At 48.0% G+C, this 13,648-nt stretch overlaps 1 protein-coding gene across 4 annotated transcripts in view; it reads left to right on the top strand.

Moving 5' to 3' along the window:
* PDCD11 (programmed cell death 11) overlaps nucleotides 1-13,648 on the top strand; it is a 45,122-nt gene that overhangs the window by 25,391 nt on the left and 6,083 nt on the right. For 2 of the 4 annotated variants that reach the window (XM_038410501.1, XM_043519875.1), the window contains 14 exons: nucleotides 852-1,004; nucleotides 2,379-2,494; nucleotides 2,702-3,216; nucleotides 4,032-4,094; nucleotides 4,755-4,863; nucleotides 5,612-5,701; nucleotides 6,599-6,701; nucleotides 7,330-7,507; nucleotides 8,802-8,858; nucleotides 9,574-9,696; nucleotides 10,203-10,325; nucleotides 10,938-11,118; nucleotides 12,209-12,325; nucleotides 13,353-13,496. In XM_038410501.1, coding sequence (XP_038266429.1) covers nucleotides 852-1,004; nucleotides 2,379-2,494; nucleotides 2,702-3,216; nucleotides 4,032-4,094; nucleotides 4,755-4,863; nucleotides 5,612-5,701; nucleotides 6,599-6,701; nucleotides 7,330-7,507; nucleotides 8,802-8,858; nucleotides 9,574-9,696; nucleotides 10,203-10,325; nucleotides 10,938-11,118; nucleotides 12,209-12,325; nucleotides 13,353-13,496 — 2,072 coding nt within the window. Of the gene's footprint in view, nucleotides 1-851; nucleotides 1,005-2,378; nucleotides 2,495-2,701; nucleotides 3,217-4,031; nucleotides 4,095-4,754; nucleotides 4,864-5,611; nucleotides 5,702-6,598; nucleotides 6,702-7,329; nucleotides 7,508-8,801; nucleotides 8,859-9,573; nucleotides 9,697-10,202; nucleotides 10,326-10,937; nucleotides 11,119-12,208; nucleotides 12,326-13,349; nucleotides 13,497-13,648 lie in introns of all 4 variants that reach the window. The other 2 variants (XM_043519874.1, XM_038410500.1) reach the window with 1 other exon arrangement.

Raw genomic sequence — 13,648 nt, 5'->3', positions numbered from 1 at the left:
TCTGAGGTCACTGGACCTTTCCATGCAGATCTGATTTATCCGATCAGTACTTGGATACTGTGGTCAAGGGTACAGTAAGGAAAATCACATTTTAAAAAAAAAAAAAAAAGGTGAAATCTACCGAACAGAGGGGAGGGGTTTGTGGTGAGCCAGCTTGTTCATCTGCTGGGGAAAAGTATTTGCTGGCTGGCCCCCAGCCAAGTAGACATGGAAAGTACTTCTGTATCTCTGAAAGGTTGCTATGCAGTACCTGTGTGCGTACCAGCCCCCTACCTCCCAGACCTGAATGCCCTGAGAATCCTGGTCACCTGTACGTAGATGCCTTACTGCATACAGACGCACATACCAAAAGCAGGAACATTCAAGAGGGTATAGAACTGAATTGTTTAGAAAAGAGGCACTAAATGTACTAATGCTTAGATACCAAGGTGATAGGCACCTTAGGAAATACAGATTTCCCTTAGAGACTATAATAGACTGGAAATGCACAAAGAGGGAATTAGATGAAAATTGGAAAAGACCTGAATTGGGCTGCATTAAAGTTATATGCTATCCCTCCAGAAAGGCCTCATTTAATCATAGGTTAACAGCCCAGGGACAGTAAATATCTCTAGTGATCGGCAGTGTGGTTTTGAATTTTTAGCTTTTCGTAAGTGATTCTATTGGGATTAAGTTTTAATACTATTTCTTTGTGTGTTGGGGGGTCTAAACTATCTGATTCTATCTCCTTTTTTTTAAAGAGGGGCATAAAAACTCATATTAAGCAAATGTGAATCCTGCTTCTTTGCTTTTGCAAAAGATCGAGTGGAAATAAAATGAACTCTCTACCTTTTCCCATTCTGTCGGTTTAGATCATTCCAAGGTGGCCCAAAACCTCTGTGGATTGATACCTGGGCAGAAACTTGAGCTGGTCGTTCAGGAAGTGCAGGGGGATGGCTCAGCATTCTTCAACGGCAGCTGTGTTGCTGGGCTGACTGTAACAGCCACTCGCTATCATGTTGGAGGTTGTGAATTTCTTTTATGGTCTTATTTCTTTGTGTTTCATCATCACTGGGTAGATTACACAATGCTCTCAAACTGCTTTTTCTGGAATGAAATAAATTGCTGATGAAACAGTGAGGAGTGTTTACTTATTAGTGAGAATGGGATAGTGCAGGCATGGGCTCCTGAGTTTCTGTTTCTAGCTCTGCCGCTGATCCAGAGCATGGTTTGGGGCAAGTTGATTAACCCTGTCTGTGACTCTGTTGTCTCTATCAGTAAAATGGTCCCCTACCTCACAGGGTTTCTGTGAGGCTTAATTAGTGTTTTGAGATCCTCAGATAAAAGGTGCTATAGAAGGATAAAGTATTAATAAACAGTTTTTAGTTTTTTCCCTTCCTCCTCTAGGAGCTGGAGCATGCTCAGTTGCTGCATAATTTTTCTCTTGATTCAAGCAACTTTATTAAGCAAAACTGCAATTTCAAATACATTTTAGTTCAAATAATAGCCCAGAAAAGTGTCATTTTTTTTAAGCAGAACTGAAAATTATCCTAGGCATTCAGAACTGTTTTTATCTTGGTTTTATCATTACTAAGATACATGAAGTGTGTGTGTGTGTGTGTGTGTGTGTGTGTGTGTGTGTGTGTGTGTGTGTGTGCGCGCGCGCGTGCATGCATGCGCGCGCGCACACCCATGAGCGTGTGTACATACATACACACACCATATACAAAGTTTCCATGCAAGTATTAACAAATTTTACTCAAGCCTGCATTTGTTGCCTTTTAAAAGACCCATTTGTGTTTGGTTACAACCTTTTAATCTGGGTATTTATTTTGTTCAAATTCGAAATAATGATAACCAGACATACACCAGCCAGTGTGGCCTAGTGGAAGGAGTGGTGGCCTGGGATTTGAGAGACCTGAGTGCTATTCCCAGTTATGCCACTGGCCTGCTGGGTGACTTTGGACGGGTCATTTCCCTGCTCTGTGCCTCAGTTTCCCCCTCTCTAAAATGGGGGTAATGGTACTGACCTCCTTTGTAAAGGACTTTGAAATCTCCTGATGAAAAGTTCTATGTACAAGCTAGGTAAGCTGTAAGGTTGGCTGTGGTTTTTGTTTTTTTCCCAGTGAAAGGATAACACTCCCCCTACATTAGTGGCATGGAGAAAAAGTATGGATCGATCCTTTTTTTATATATGAGCTAACCGCACATCTGGCTGCTATTAGTAACCATATTGTGAATGGGTCCTCTGGACTGTGAAACAGTTTTACTATTAGCATGGTAGCATTAGGAGCTCAGATTGCCCTTGAGTGTGTTGCCCTCGGCTTTGTCACACACCAGGGTCAAGACTGGTAGAAATCCTTTTGGGCTATCAGCAGTTAATCTTCTTGTTTTTATAGACAAGTGCTTGGTCGCTGGTCAAAAAGCAAGAGTCTTGGTTCTTCATGTTGATGCCCTCAAATCCGCGGTTCATGTCTCCCTTCGAGAAGAGCTGTTGCACCCAAAAGCCAAACGGGTACGTCTGGCTTGTGTTCTCTTATTAGGTCTCGTATGTTTCTGTCCCTGTGCCAGGTATGCATTTACCTGGTTAATGGATTTTAAATAATGCTCAGGTGGGAAATGTTTCACACAAGTGGCGGTGGGCGGGGAGAAGCGGCAAGAATGTCTTAGCTTGGAATCCAAAGTTCCTGCTGATAAGTCACCACCAGTCTCTGTTTGACAGTTAATGGAAAACTCCCAGCACCCTGCTGTCGTGCAGCATGTAGCAGAAGAGTCTGCCATTGCCTCGTTGGTGGAGACAGGTCAGCTGACTGCCATTCCTGTGGCCTCTCACTTCAATGACACGTTCCGTTTTGACTCTGAGAAGCTGAAGGTTGGACAGGCTGTCTCTGTAACCTTAAAAACCGTGGTGACGGGTGACCATGGCGTCCTGTTAGCAGTGCAAGGCCCAGCAAAGAAAAGGACTTTTATAAGGTCCCAGAAAGAGTCGGAGACAGTAGAGGAGGGCTTGGCTGCAGTGAAACACTCCCTGTGCTTAGGAGACATGGTCAAGGGAACTGTGAAGTCCGTCAGACCTACCTACGTGACAGTTGCCATTGATGATAAGCTAACGGGCTCCATCCACACGTCCCAGATCTTGGATGAAGTCCCCATAGGCACCTTTCCAACATCCAGGCTGAAAGCTGGGCAGAAGGTGACAGCCCGGGTCATTGGAGGCCGAGATGTGAAGACTCACAGGTAGAAAAAGAGCTTCTGTGTCACTTCCAGGGGAAGCTGGCAGTGGAGTAGTAATTTAGTTCAGATTAACCAGGTCTCTTCCTCTGTATCATCCAGGCATTTTGTATTCCAGCTATGCCTGCTGGAGGTGATGAGGCCCTAAGGGAATCTTCCCCTGTCATGTTCCATGTCCCGGCTTGCAGGGGTGGGGTTCGCTACTGTGGTGGGCTAGCACATTATACTTGCATCACTGCAGATCGGCATTCTGTCCCTGTCTTAGATCACAAATAGAGAGGAGTCTGGGGTCTGCCTTAGTCAAAGCTCCCGTTGACTTCCAATGGAGCAGGAGCTAGTCCTGAGTGAAAGTTGAGGGCCTGACTTCAGAGGTAACGAAACTTCCAACTCCAGTCTAAGTTCAATGGAATTTTGGCACGTTATTCCCTTAGGTTTATCCAAAAACCCCACTCTGAGTGCCTAATGCAGTTGGTCATCTCACAGATGATCGCGTTTCAGCATCCCAGTGCAAGGAAGGAGGCTCCTCAAATGTAGGCAGAGAAAGAGGATTACTCTGCTTTGGGAGGCAGAGCTAATCTGCCCAGGGTTTGCTGCCAGGACTGGTCTGGCAGTGGCTCTGTTACAGAGCCAGCACTGGGGATGGTGCCCTAGCAGTGTCTTATTTTGGAGTGGGTGGGAGTGAGGCAAGGGCTGAGCACCAGAACTGGGAAGCTGTTAGTTTTAAGAGTGCTTGGCTTTGTGCTGTGCGGGTAATGGGCCGGGAAAGCCTCGTTGCAGTGTGCTGGGAGACGGAAGGAATTGAATGGTTTCCTCTGTTGCAGGTATTTGCCCATCACCCATCCACACTTCACTCAGTCCATTCCAGAGCTCAGCATTCGACCCAGGTAAGAGCCGCAGATTCTGTACTAGCCTCCTGCCCACCTGGGTTAATGTTTGTAAAGTGCCGTGAAGATGGAAAGTACCAAGTGCCAAATTCCACCCTGTCAGCTGTTGCTGGGGAAGTGGTGTTCCTCTGGGAAAGGGAGAAGGGTGGCAGCATTTGGGATCCACAACTCCTGTGTGCCACAGAGCTCTGCTCTGCAGAGGGTCCCTTGCCCTCCAGCCTACAGAGGATACGAGGAACAGGCCAGAGGCCAGGAGCCAGGAATCCGCGAGGCAACAGGACACATAAGCATATCGCTCCTTTCTTCTTTCCAGCTCTGTTCTGGCCACTACAGGTTAAAGCTCCTACTGTTCCACTAACACACCCTTGAGCTGCCTACCATGCTTAGCATGGTACATGGGTCAAACCACACCCTAGTGGTTCTCTCTGCATTGGGGAGACTTGCTTTAAATTGTGGGAGTTCCTGCACTGTGCAGAATAAGGGGAAGAAAGCTGGGGGGAAAGAGAGTGGGGATGAACTTTACAGGGATGCTGCCCAGGGGATATTTCATCATCGTAAACAGTCTCCTGGATTCACAATGCATGCATGCATTGCTTGGAGCTGGCACCCTGGGACTGTAATTTTTTTCCATCTGCTCCTGTCTCTTTCCTTTCTGAACAGTGATCTGAAGGGGGATGGTGACACAGCTCTGAGCCCCGAAGGAGACAATCCCAGTGAACGGCTCAGGCCCTACAAAGCTGGGCAGACAGTGACCTGCTTTGTGAAGAAGGTGAGATTCGGAGGCTTCCAAAATAAATGCTGGGAAAGGACCAACTGTCAAAACATCGGGCCTGGTTCTAGCCCGTAGTCTGAAAAATTCAGACGTTCCAGTAAAATGCTGATTGGTGCATCCAAAATCCAGCCCTAGTCTTTGACAACAGAAGAAAATAGGAAGGAGCAGAACAACTCCAGAGCTTAAGGAGATGGGCTGGCATCACAGCCTGTTTGTCCCCAGTGCAGTGTTCCCCCTGCTGCTGCCCCGCCCCGTGCTCCAGCAAAAGGTCCTTTTGGGGGAACCCCCCCCCCCCAATTCCAAATATGCCAGATGCTGGAACACCTGAGCCTTTGTGTGAGAATCACTGCAGTGTAGCAGTAGACCCCATAGCAGCAAGATATCATTGGGGCCAATTCATGATTCCCTCCCACCCAAAAGACCCCTCTGGTAAGGTGGATTCTGTTAATATCTCTGTCTGCAGAGAATTCCAAATGCTGTTTCCCCTCTTTGGGGAGACTCGTCCTCTCCTCTGAGAGCACAAAGAAGCACCTCTCCTGTCTCTGAATCCTAATCAATAAGCGATTGGAATCAGGGCCGGAAATGCTGGGGGAAGTTTTCTGGCTTGTGTTATGCAGGAGATCCGGCTACATGATCATAATTGGGCCCTTCTGGACTTGATCTGTGAATTTTCTCTCTCCAATGAATCCATGAAGCTTCTTGTAAGTCTAACATTCTCTTCTATGGCTGGTTGGTTCCCTCTCAGTATAACACCATCAAGACTTGGCTGGAGGTGGAGATCACCCCTGAGATTCGAGGAAGAGTTCCCCAGCTGCTGCTTTCCCTTAACCCCAAGGTTAGTCCTCAACAGAGAATCAAATGCACAAAGGTTTTGCACACACGAGGCTGTGAACACCCAAACACAAAAGTGTCTCAAGCAGCCTCCAACCTTTTGGTTCCTCTTTGCTTCCTGATGGTGTGTCATGGCTGGAGCTGGGGCTGGGGCTGCTCTTCTTCTTTCAGCCTGGATAGCTACTCCATAATGAGTATTGTTGACTTGGTTATTTTTAGAGAAACGTTAGATTGTGAACATCATTAGTTGTTTTTCTTTTCAAAGGGGAACTGCAGAGGTTCCGAATCAAATGCCAGATCATTAGTAGAACGAATCAGATCTATTTGCCTCTTAATACAAATATTTGGAAATCGATTCCTTGCCAAGTCCTTTTACCCTTCCCCTCCCTTCCACCCCTGCCACCTTGTAGACTAACTCACTGTGCAACCTCTGTCTCTTTTGAGTTGCTTTTTTTTATATTGGCAACAAGATAATTAGTATAATAATACCTAGCTCTTACATAGTGCTTTTCAGCAGTAGATCTCAAAGCATGTTGGCATCATTATCCCCATTTTACAGATGGGGAAACTGAGCCACAGGCACATGACTACCCAAGTCACCCAGCAAGCCAGTGGCAGAGTTGGAAATAGACCCAAAGTCTCTTGAATCTCAGTCCAGTGTGTGTTTGTTTTTTTTCCATGGGGCCAGGCTGCTTCCCTAAAACGTGAGCGGTAAGAAATGCTGTTTACTGCTAGATTTACCTAGCATCACAGTGACATTTCTTTATCAGGGTTTAATAGACACACAGAAGATACCTATAATGCCAAGTGTAGATCTCGAAATGTCCTGAGATTACCTTGGTTAAAATCAAAATGAGTGGCTGAAGTCCCTGGTGATAAGTGGAGGTCTCTCTCCCCTCAGGTCTTAAAGCATCCAGAAAAGAGCTTCAAGAATGGCCAAGCTTTGTCTGCAAAAGTGACTGGCACAGATGCCTCTGAGACCAACCTCTGCCTGTCACTTACAGGTATGGTAAAGCCTCGTTATCTGCAGCACCCTTCCTGTTAGGGTTCCTCCATCAGCTCAGCAACTAGAAATGGTCCTGGACTGAAACTGTGGGATCAGAATGCTGCAAGCCAGAGCGAAACTTTGTCTCTCTCTCCTGAGCAGAACTAACACCCTGAATCTGGATCCAGAGTTCAAGGTGTTTTGGTTTTCAGACTCAGCCGGTACATAGAGGTTCAAGCCTTTAGACTAAAGCAGCAGTTCTCCTTCTAGGTATGTCAGGCAGGGTCCTTGTCTCTGCTCTCTTCTGAAGCAGCTTGGTTTCTGACTGGTCTCCATCAGGTGGCACACAAGCTGTTCATCAGTTACTATGGGTCTGGGTATAATGGGTTCAGGGTCATATCTGGGAGGAAGGGTGGTGAATGGTTGAACATGGCATCATCATTACAAAAGGGATTGTGAACTGAGAGAGCCATGCAGGTCCCATATGGCTAAAAGACTGTGGGGATGGTAGGTGACTGGGGAAGTAACGCCATACCTCCTTTCTGTCCACTTGACTCCCTTACCCAAGTGTTCAAGCTTGGAATATCTTCACCCTTTTGTGGGGTCTGCCTGAAATAACCCCTCTGAAATCCTCGTGCTCTTGTCAGGAGTCCACTCGCTGGCAGAAGGAACCGTCACCCTGGGCACCATAACAAAGGTGACTCCACACGTCTGCCTCACCATTGCACTTCCCTTCGGAAAGACCGGCAAAGCCAGTATCTTTCACCTGAGTGATTCGTACGCTGAGCAGCCGCTAGAGAACTTCAGCATCGGGAAGCTCGTCAGGTCAGAGATTCTCCTAGTCTCCTGAAGTCTCTTGTTGCCTCCTCAAGTGGGGGGGCCTGGGAAAATCCTTCAGCAATGATGAGATTCCCCAGTGGTTTGGTTTGGCGGCAGCACTGAGCGGTTTTCCTTGCATTCCAGCTGGAGTGTTACCCCTTCCAGGGCAAATTGTAACGTGTTAGAGGACATATAGCTCTTCAGCTCCTCTAGGGGAGAAGGTTGTAATCTTACATTTGTATCTACTTGGGGCAGCTGCTTGCTTCCTGTGTGCCCACTTCCTTCGGTCCCCTTTTCAGAACCCATTTCTTAAAGAAGGGTGTTGCAGTGCTTAACATGCTAGTTTGGGACTTAGGAAACCTGATTTTATTCCCAGGACGTTGGACAAATCACTTACACCCCAAGTTTCCTCTAAACTTATCAAGGGCCGCTCAGGGCTTCGGTGGGGAGAGGCATCTCTACCCCGGCCCCAGCCCAAGTGCTGCTGGGAGGAGTCCTCTCTCTCTCTCTCTCTCTCTCTCTCTCTCTCTCTCTCTCTCTCTCTCTCTCTCTCTCTCTCTCTCTGCTGCAGCCCCAGGGCAGTCTGCACCCCAAACTCACCCCCAACCTCATCCCTGGCCCCACCCCAGAGCCCACACCCCCAGCCGGAGCCTTCATTCCCCCCCACAACCCTCTGCCCCAGCCCTGAGCCCCCTCCCACACTCCAAACCTCTCGGCCCCACCCCCACCACACATCACCTCCATAATGGTGCACATAACAAAATTCATTCTGCACATACATGAGAAAAATTAGAGGGAATAATTGCTTATACCCAGATATTAAAAGGTATTTAGGTGCTGCTGTGCTCTGTGTTGCCATGCCTAACTGATTTAGGAGCCTGTCTCATTTTCCAAAGGAATGTAAGCACTTAGGAGCAAAAATCCCATTGGCAGTCCAATAGGATTTATACTCCTAAATGTCTAAATCTGGGCCATGGTGTGTCTGTGACCGAATTCCCCACCTCTAATGTGACTTCCCTTCCTCACAGGGGTGTTGTGAGCATTCTGGATTGTGAGATGCTCAGATACTATGGTGTAGGTCCGTAGGTTGTTTTCTTTCACAAAACCTTCTCAGCTGATTTCCTAAATCATTGTATCTCATTGGTCTGCGGTAGACTGTCAGTGCTTCGGAGTTCTGCGTTCCTAGTGCACCTTCTACGTTTAATGCTGCTGTATGAAGAATTTCTCTGCTTCCTCTGTGTGTGCCTTTATTTAATCTGCTCAAAAGTTTCCCATTTTCGTGCCTCTCCCACATCTCCAGGTGTTGTGTCCTATCCAATGAAGACAATAAAATAGAAATATCTCTCCGGCAATCCAGGTAGGTGCCTTTGCATTGGACTGTAGATCTCCTGAGAGTGGTAAAAAGTGCAGTGTGTTCTGTGTATTTACCTTTCCTCCAGTGAACTTATTTAGACCTAGTTTTAAAAAAAATAAACAAATAGTTTCCCATGGTGGAATTGGCAGCGTAAACATTTAACCTCAAAAAATGTAGATGGACATTTTACTTTTCAGAAGAATTGGCAGATGAAGAGCTTGATTCTTTTTAAGTCTAATGTCTCACTTTGTGCCAGTCGTGCATTGCACACACGGATGATGGCATCAATGTATCCGATTGTGACCACAAATCGGGTTGCTGGACACATGAATGCAAGTGATGGGAGGCTGGGTTAAAGCCTCTTTGGGGCAGGAGGACACTAACCCCAAATTTTCATACAGCCTCAATCAGTGCCTTTGCCCTTTCTTCTGGTACTATCTCAAAAGTGTAACAGGCCAAGGGGTTAGCCACAAATCCTCAGTACAGCGACTTGGATTACTGTGTCATGCTGTGTACCTTCTGTAGCTGGAAGAAGATGCAGACAGTGCACTTCTTCAATAAATGGGAGGAGAATCAAGGATGTTTTTGGTCCTTCGCACTCCATAAAGGGTTCACTGCTTTCCAGTCTCCAGTTTGGGTTGATTTTTTTCAGGACCCAGCAGAGTATAAAACATTCAGATGCAGTGAGGATTTTCCTTCTTCCCCCTCTTTCTTCTAGGACAAATCCAAAGAGCAAAAACAAAGTGGAAGATCCTGAAATTACGTGTGTTGAGGATGTTCGGGAAGGCCAGCTGGTCAGAGGCTATGTCAAATCCGTCAAGCAGTCGGGTGTGTTCTGTAGGTGAGTAGCACATGGCGAGACAAGTACAGTGGGCTGTGTAGACCTCAGGTCTATGTGTGCATGCTTGTTTTGTGTTTATAGCCCTAGAATTCAAAATTCTGCAGCGTCTCTGACAATGTAATGCCACTTTCCCAAGTGAATTTCATTCTGTAAGTCAGAATGTGAGTGTTTTTTGTAAGCTTGTGACGTTTATGTGAAAAATGTACTATCTAATAGGGAGCTGGTCGTATGGCAGGCAGGTGCTGGTCTGGCGTCCTATAAACAGTGCCCCCAGTGTTGTTCAGTCTCAACCTGCAACATCCCCTGCTGTTCCCGTCTTGCCCTTCTGGCTCTGCCAATGTCCCTCCAGGCTGACCTGCTGGACTCCCTGCCGTTCTGCTCCTTTGTCTCGCCAGGGTTGGAGGCTGCCCGTAATGATGGTGGTTAGGTGATGTGCACCAGGCCCCGTAATATAGCTGCCGTTAAGGTGAAGCTGTAGATGTGTGATTTTGACTCTTTCTTCTCAGTTTGTCTAGCTCAGTTGTGGGCCGAGTCCAATTCCACAAAGTCGTCCCCTTCTTCATACCAAAACAATCTTTGTATGAGCAGTACATGCCGGAGGGGAAGTTCCTCATTGCCAAGGTCCTCAGGTAGGTGGGAGGCCCCCCAGTGAACTGGCAGATTGAGGGGACAATGGGGAGGGGCAGAAGAAAAGGTGACAAGGGGCATGCACAAGGGGGGGCAAGCAGGGGCACCCCAATAATCATCAGGGGGCACAGAACTTCTCTGGCCCCAGGGCTGCAGAGGCTGTTTGTGTGGGGTAAACATTCATTTGGCCTCATTAGGCCGGGGCTGGTAAAGGAGGCCCAGGAAGGAAGTGCAGGGAGAGAGCGAGGGAGGACGGGGCTAGCTGGGTCTAGTCAGACAGGGGCCTTGGAGTAGGGAGATCTCTGTCCCCTCAGGTCCTGGTGAGAGGGCTAAAAGCTCAGCAAATATTGTAAGTAGGTAGGAGCATGGGAGACTGTGATTATATTGGTGAAGGGGAATCGAAATAAAGTGTCACTGAGAGCACAGCCGGTGGAGTCCGTGCGATTTCTGCAGGGAAGAGGATGGGGGTGGAGACGGTCCCCTGTTACAAGGGTTACCAGCCATAGCAAGAGACTGAACTCAGTGACCCTGGAGGTCCCTTCCAATTGCTGGCATTCACAGCAATTGGAATAGTCCTGGTTTTCTGTTCTCTTCCCCCTGGAAACATGCCGCAGTGTAAATAATAGAGAGAGCCATGTTGAGCTCTCTCTCCTCCCTGAGGACACTGGGAAGCCAAGCATCCTGCCTGAGTCACTGGGCCTGCCACACTGTGACACAGACGAGGGGAAGGAGAAGAGAGAGGAGTTCAAGAAGCTGAAGGCAAAACGGAAAAGAAGAGTCTCGGAAGGCGAACAGGTATGTGCATGCAGGGGGATTGTCCCCCACATTGGGGTAGGTGGTTGTGCTGAGCAGGGGGGCTGAAATGCATTCCCCTTGCTTCTGTCTGCTTCACCCTCAAAGCAGGACATTGTGAGTGATAGAGATTCAGCTAATTTTAATGGAAACTTAACATGAAGTTTTACAGAATAGAAGAAAGAACTATGGTCCATAACCCTCCTCTGCCACAGACAGAACCCCAAATCAGGCTGCATGAATTGCAACATTACTTTGTATGAATGGGGGTGTCTGACTGCAAAAAAAAAGTCTTGAACCTGGGACCTCTGGATCTTAAAGCTTGTGCCTCAACAACCTGAGCTAAACGATCCACCTCTGACAGCCAACGATGTAGCAGGCTCATCAACCTCTATATGTGGCCCATGCACCACTGGAGGGGGATGGAGTGCCATACTGGGGGTGGGGATTGCATACACACCTCTAGACCAGTGGTTTTCAAACTGTGGATCGTGGCCCAGTACTGGATCGTGGCATGTCAGGCACTGGGTCATGGTGGTGCTGGTCTGCACCACCAAGTGGGCCGTTAAAAGTTCCGTCGGCGGTGCTGCCCGGCTAAGGCAGGCTAGTTCCTACCTGGTCTGACACCGCGCTGTGCCCCAGAAGTGGCAGGCAGCAGCTCCGTTGGGTCACAGGCATCAACAATTGTCTTCAACTGGGTCACCAGAAAAAAAAGTTTGAAAACCACTGTTCTTGGCCACCCCGCTCCTCCCCCCCAAAGTGTGTGTATTTTGGGGAAGAAAATCACTGGCCCCCTGCTTTATGTTCTTGTATCTCGAGTTTTCTGGCAGGCATCTCTGCACAGCACCTGCCAGAAATGTGGCCCATAAAAGTTGACTTGACCATTTTCCCCGTGGATTGAGGCCTGCCGCATTCATGACTTTTCTCTTGTGACTCATGTTGTACGTTGTGTCTCTGGGTGACTGGCGAAGGCGGTGACGGTTATTCCAAGGCCTCTGCTTTCTCTGTCTGTAGCCGGTGTTTGACCTTGAAAATAGAATTCTTGTAAAGTCTCTTTTCAATGGCTCACCCTTCCCCTTCACCTTCACTGCAGGAGGTGAAGCCAGGGAAAAAGCGAAGTCACCTGATGGATGGGGATGACAGCGGCATTGAGGTCTATTGCCGGGAGGAGGAGGAGGAGGAAGATGAGGAGAATAAAAGGAAATCCAAGGTGAGTGTACACAGAGGAAGAGCCAGAGCCCTGAAGAGGAGAATATGAATGAGCAAAGGGGTGTTCAGGGTGACTGGCAGAGGGTGACTGAGATGGGGGCCTGGAATAAGCTGCTACAGGGTACATGGCTTTCAGACCCATTGCGATGTGTCTGTTTCTCGGCTCCTCCTCCCTGTGCATAAAAGGACCTGCCTCAACAATTAGCAGGCACGTGGCTCTTTAAGAGTTTGGTTACTAATGGCCTGTAGGGAGGCAGCTCCGTGTACTGTGACCAGAGCCCTGAAATCCAGAACTGGAGACCTGTAACTTTCCATTCTTCCCACAAAAAGCTATCACCTTGGGGTGATGCAGGGACTTGTAAACTGGGTAATAAAGATGACAGGGGGTCTGGTCTGATCTGAGCAAGGTTTGGTCTGGTCAGTGCTGGGAAGGGAGTCCGTCAAGGGAAACAAAAGAGATGTGGGTGATTCTCCTAGTCTCTCTCGCCTTTCTGGCCACTTGGATATTTTGTCATCTCCAACAAGAATATGGTTGTTAGCTCCAGTGGCCTGGCCAAATCCAATCTGGGGGCTAACTGCAGTTACAACTAGAGACAGTATGTTTACTTCCTGTTCTACTCTGCTGTGCTGTCAAACAGCCATCATGCTCCACCCCAGAGGTGCTTGCATTCTAGTAGTGGATGAAGTGATGGCTATCTCTATAAAACATTATTGGTGGCGGGGGAGGGGGGGAGGAAGTTCAGGATGAAAGTTTCTATATAAATATGAACAATTTATTCTCACTGCTCCAGAAGATGATTGAAATTCTTCAGTGAGCCTGTTTTTCTCACTGTTTATCCCTCCATAGACCCAGTTTGTTATGGCTAAGTCACTCTGACAGGGGCGGTGGTGGTGGGGAATTTTGGGTGTCACTTTGGTAGACAATGCGCAGGCTAGTGCAAGGCGGGGTGCAGGCAGCAGCTGTACCCACTCCCAACAGAAGCCTGGAATATAAAACAAACGATATCTTCTATTGTCCTGTCAAGCAGGAGACAAAACGTGCAGAGGCTCCAAGGCTGCAGGTTTCTAGTGGTTTCACTTGGGACGAGAGTTTAAATGCCCTGGAGATGCCAGTATCGAATCGGAAAGAGGAGAGCTCAGACAGCGAGGAAGAGGATGACACACAGTCCATGGTACAGTATCCTGGACAGCACTGCGTGCGTGGGAGCTGCTGTAACTTGCCGACTTGTCACTTACTCTCTTTGTATCCGTAATGTGCTGAGCCTTGTGTCAGACAGCAAAGGCTGTGTTAACCCAAGGGACTGTCTTCACCAATAGGATCTTA

This window comes from Dermochelys coriacea, chromosome 7 (assembly GCF_009764565.3).
Source record: "Dermochelys coriacea isolate rDerCor1 chromosome 7, rDerCor1.pri.v4, whole genome shotgun sequence".
NCBI classification, from domain to species: Eukaryota; Metazoa; Chordata; order Testudines; family Dermochelyidae; genus Dermochelys; species Dermochelys coriacea.
Note: the sequence above shows the minus strand (reverse complement) of the source record. Positions and strands in the feature narration are given on the sequence as shown.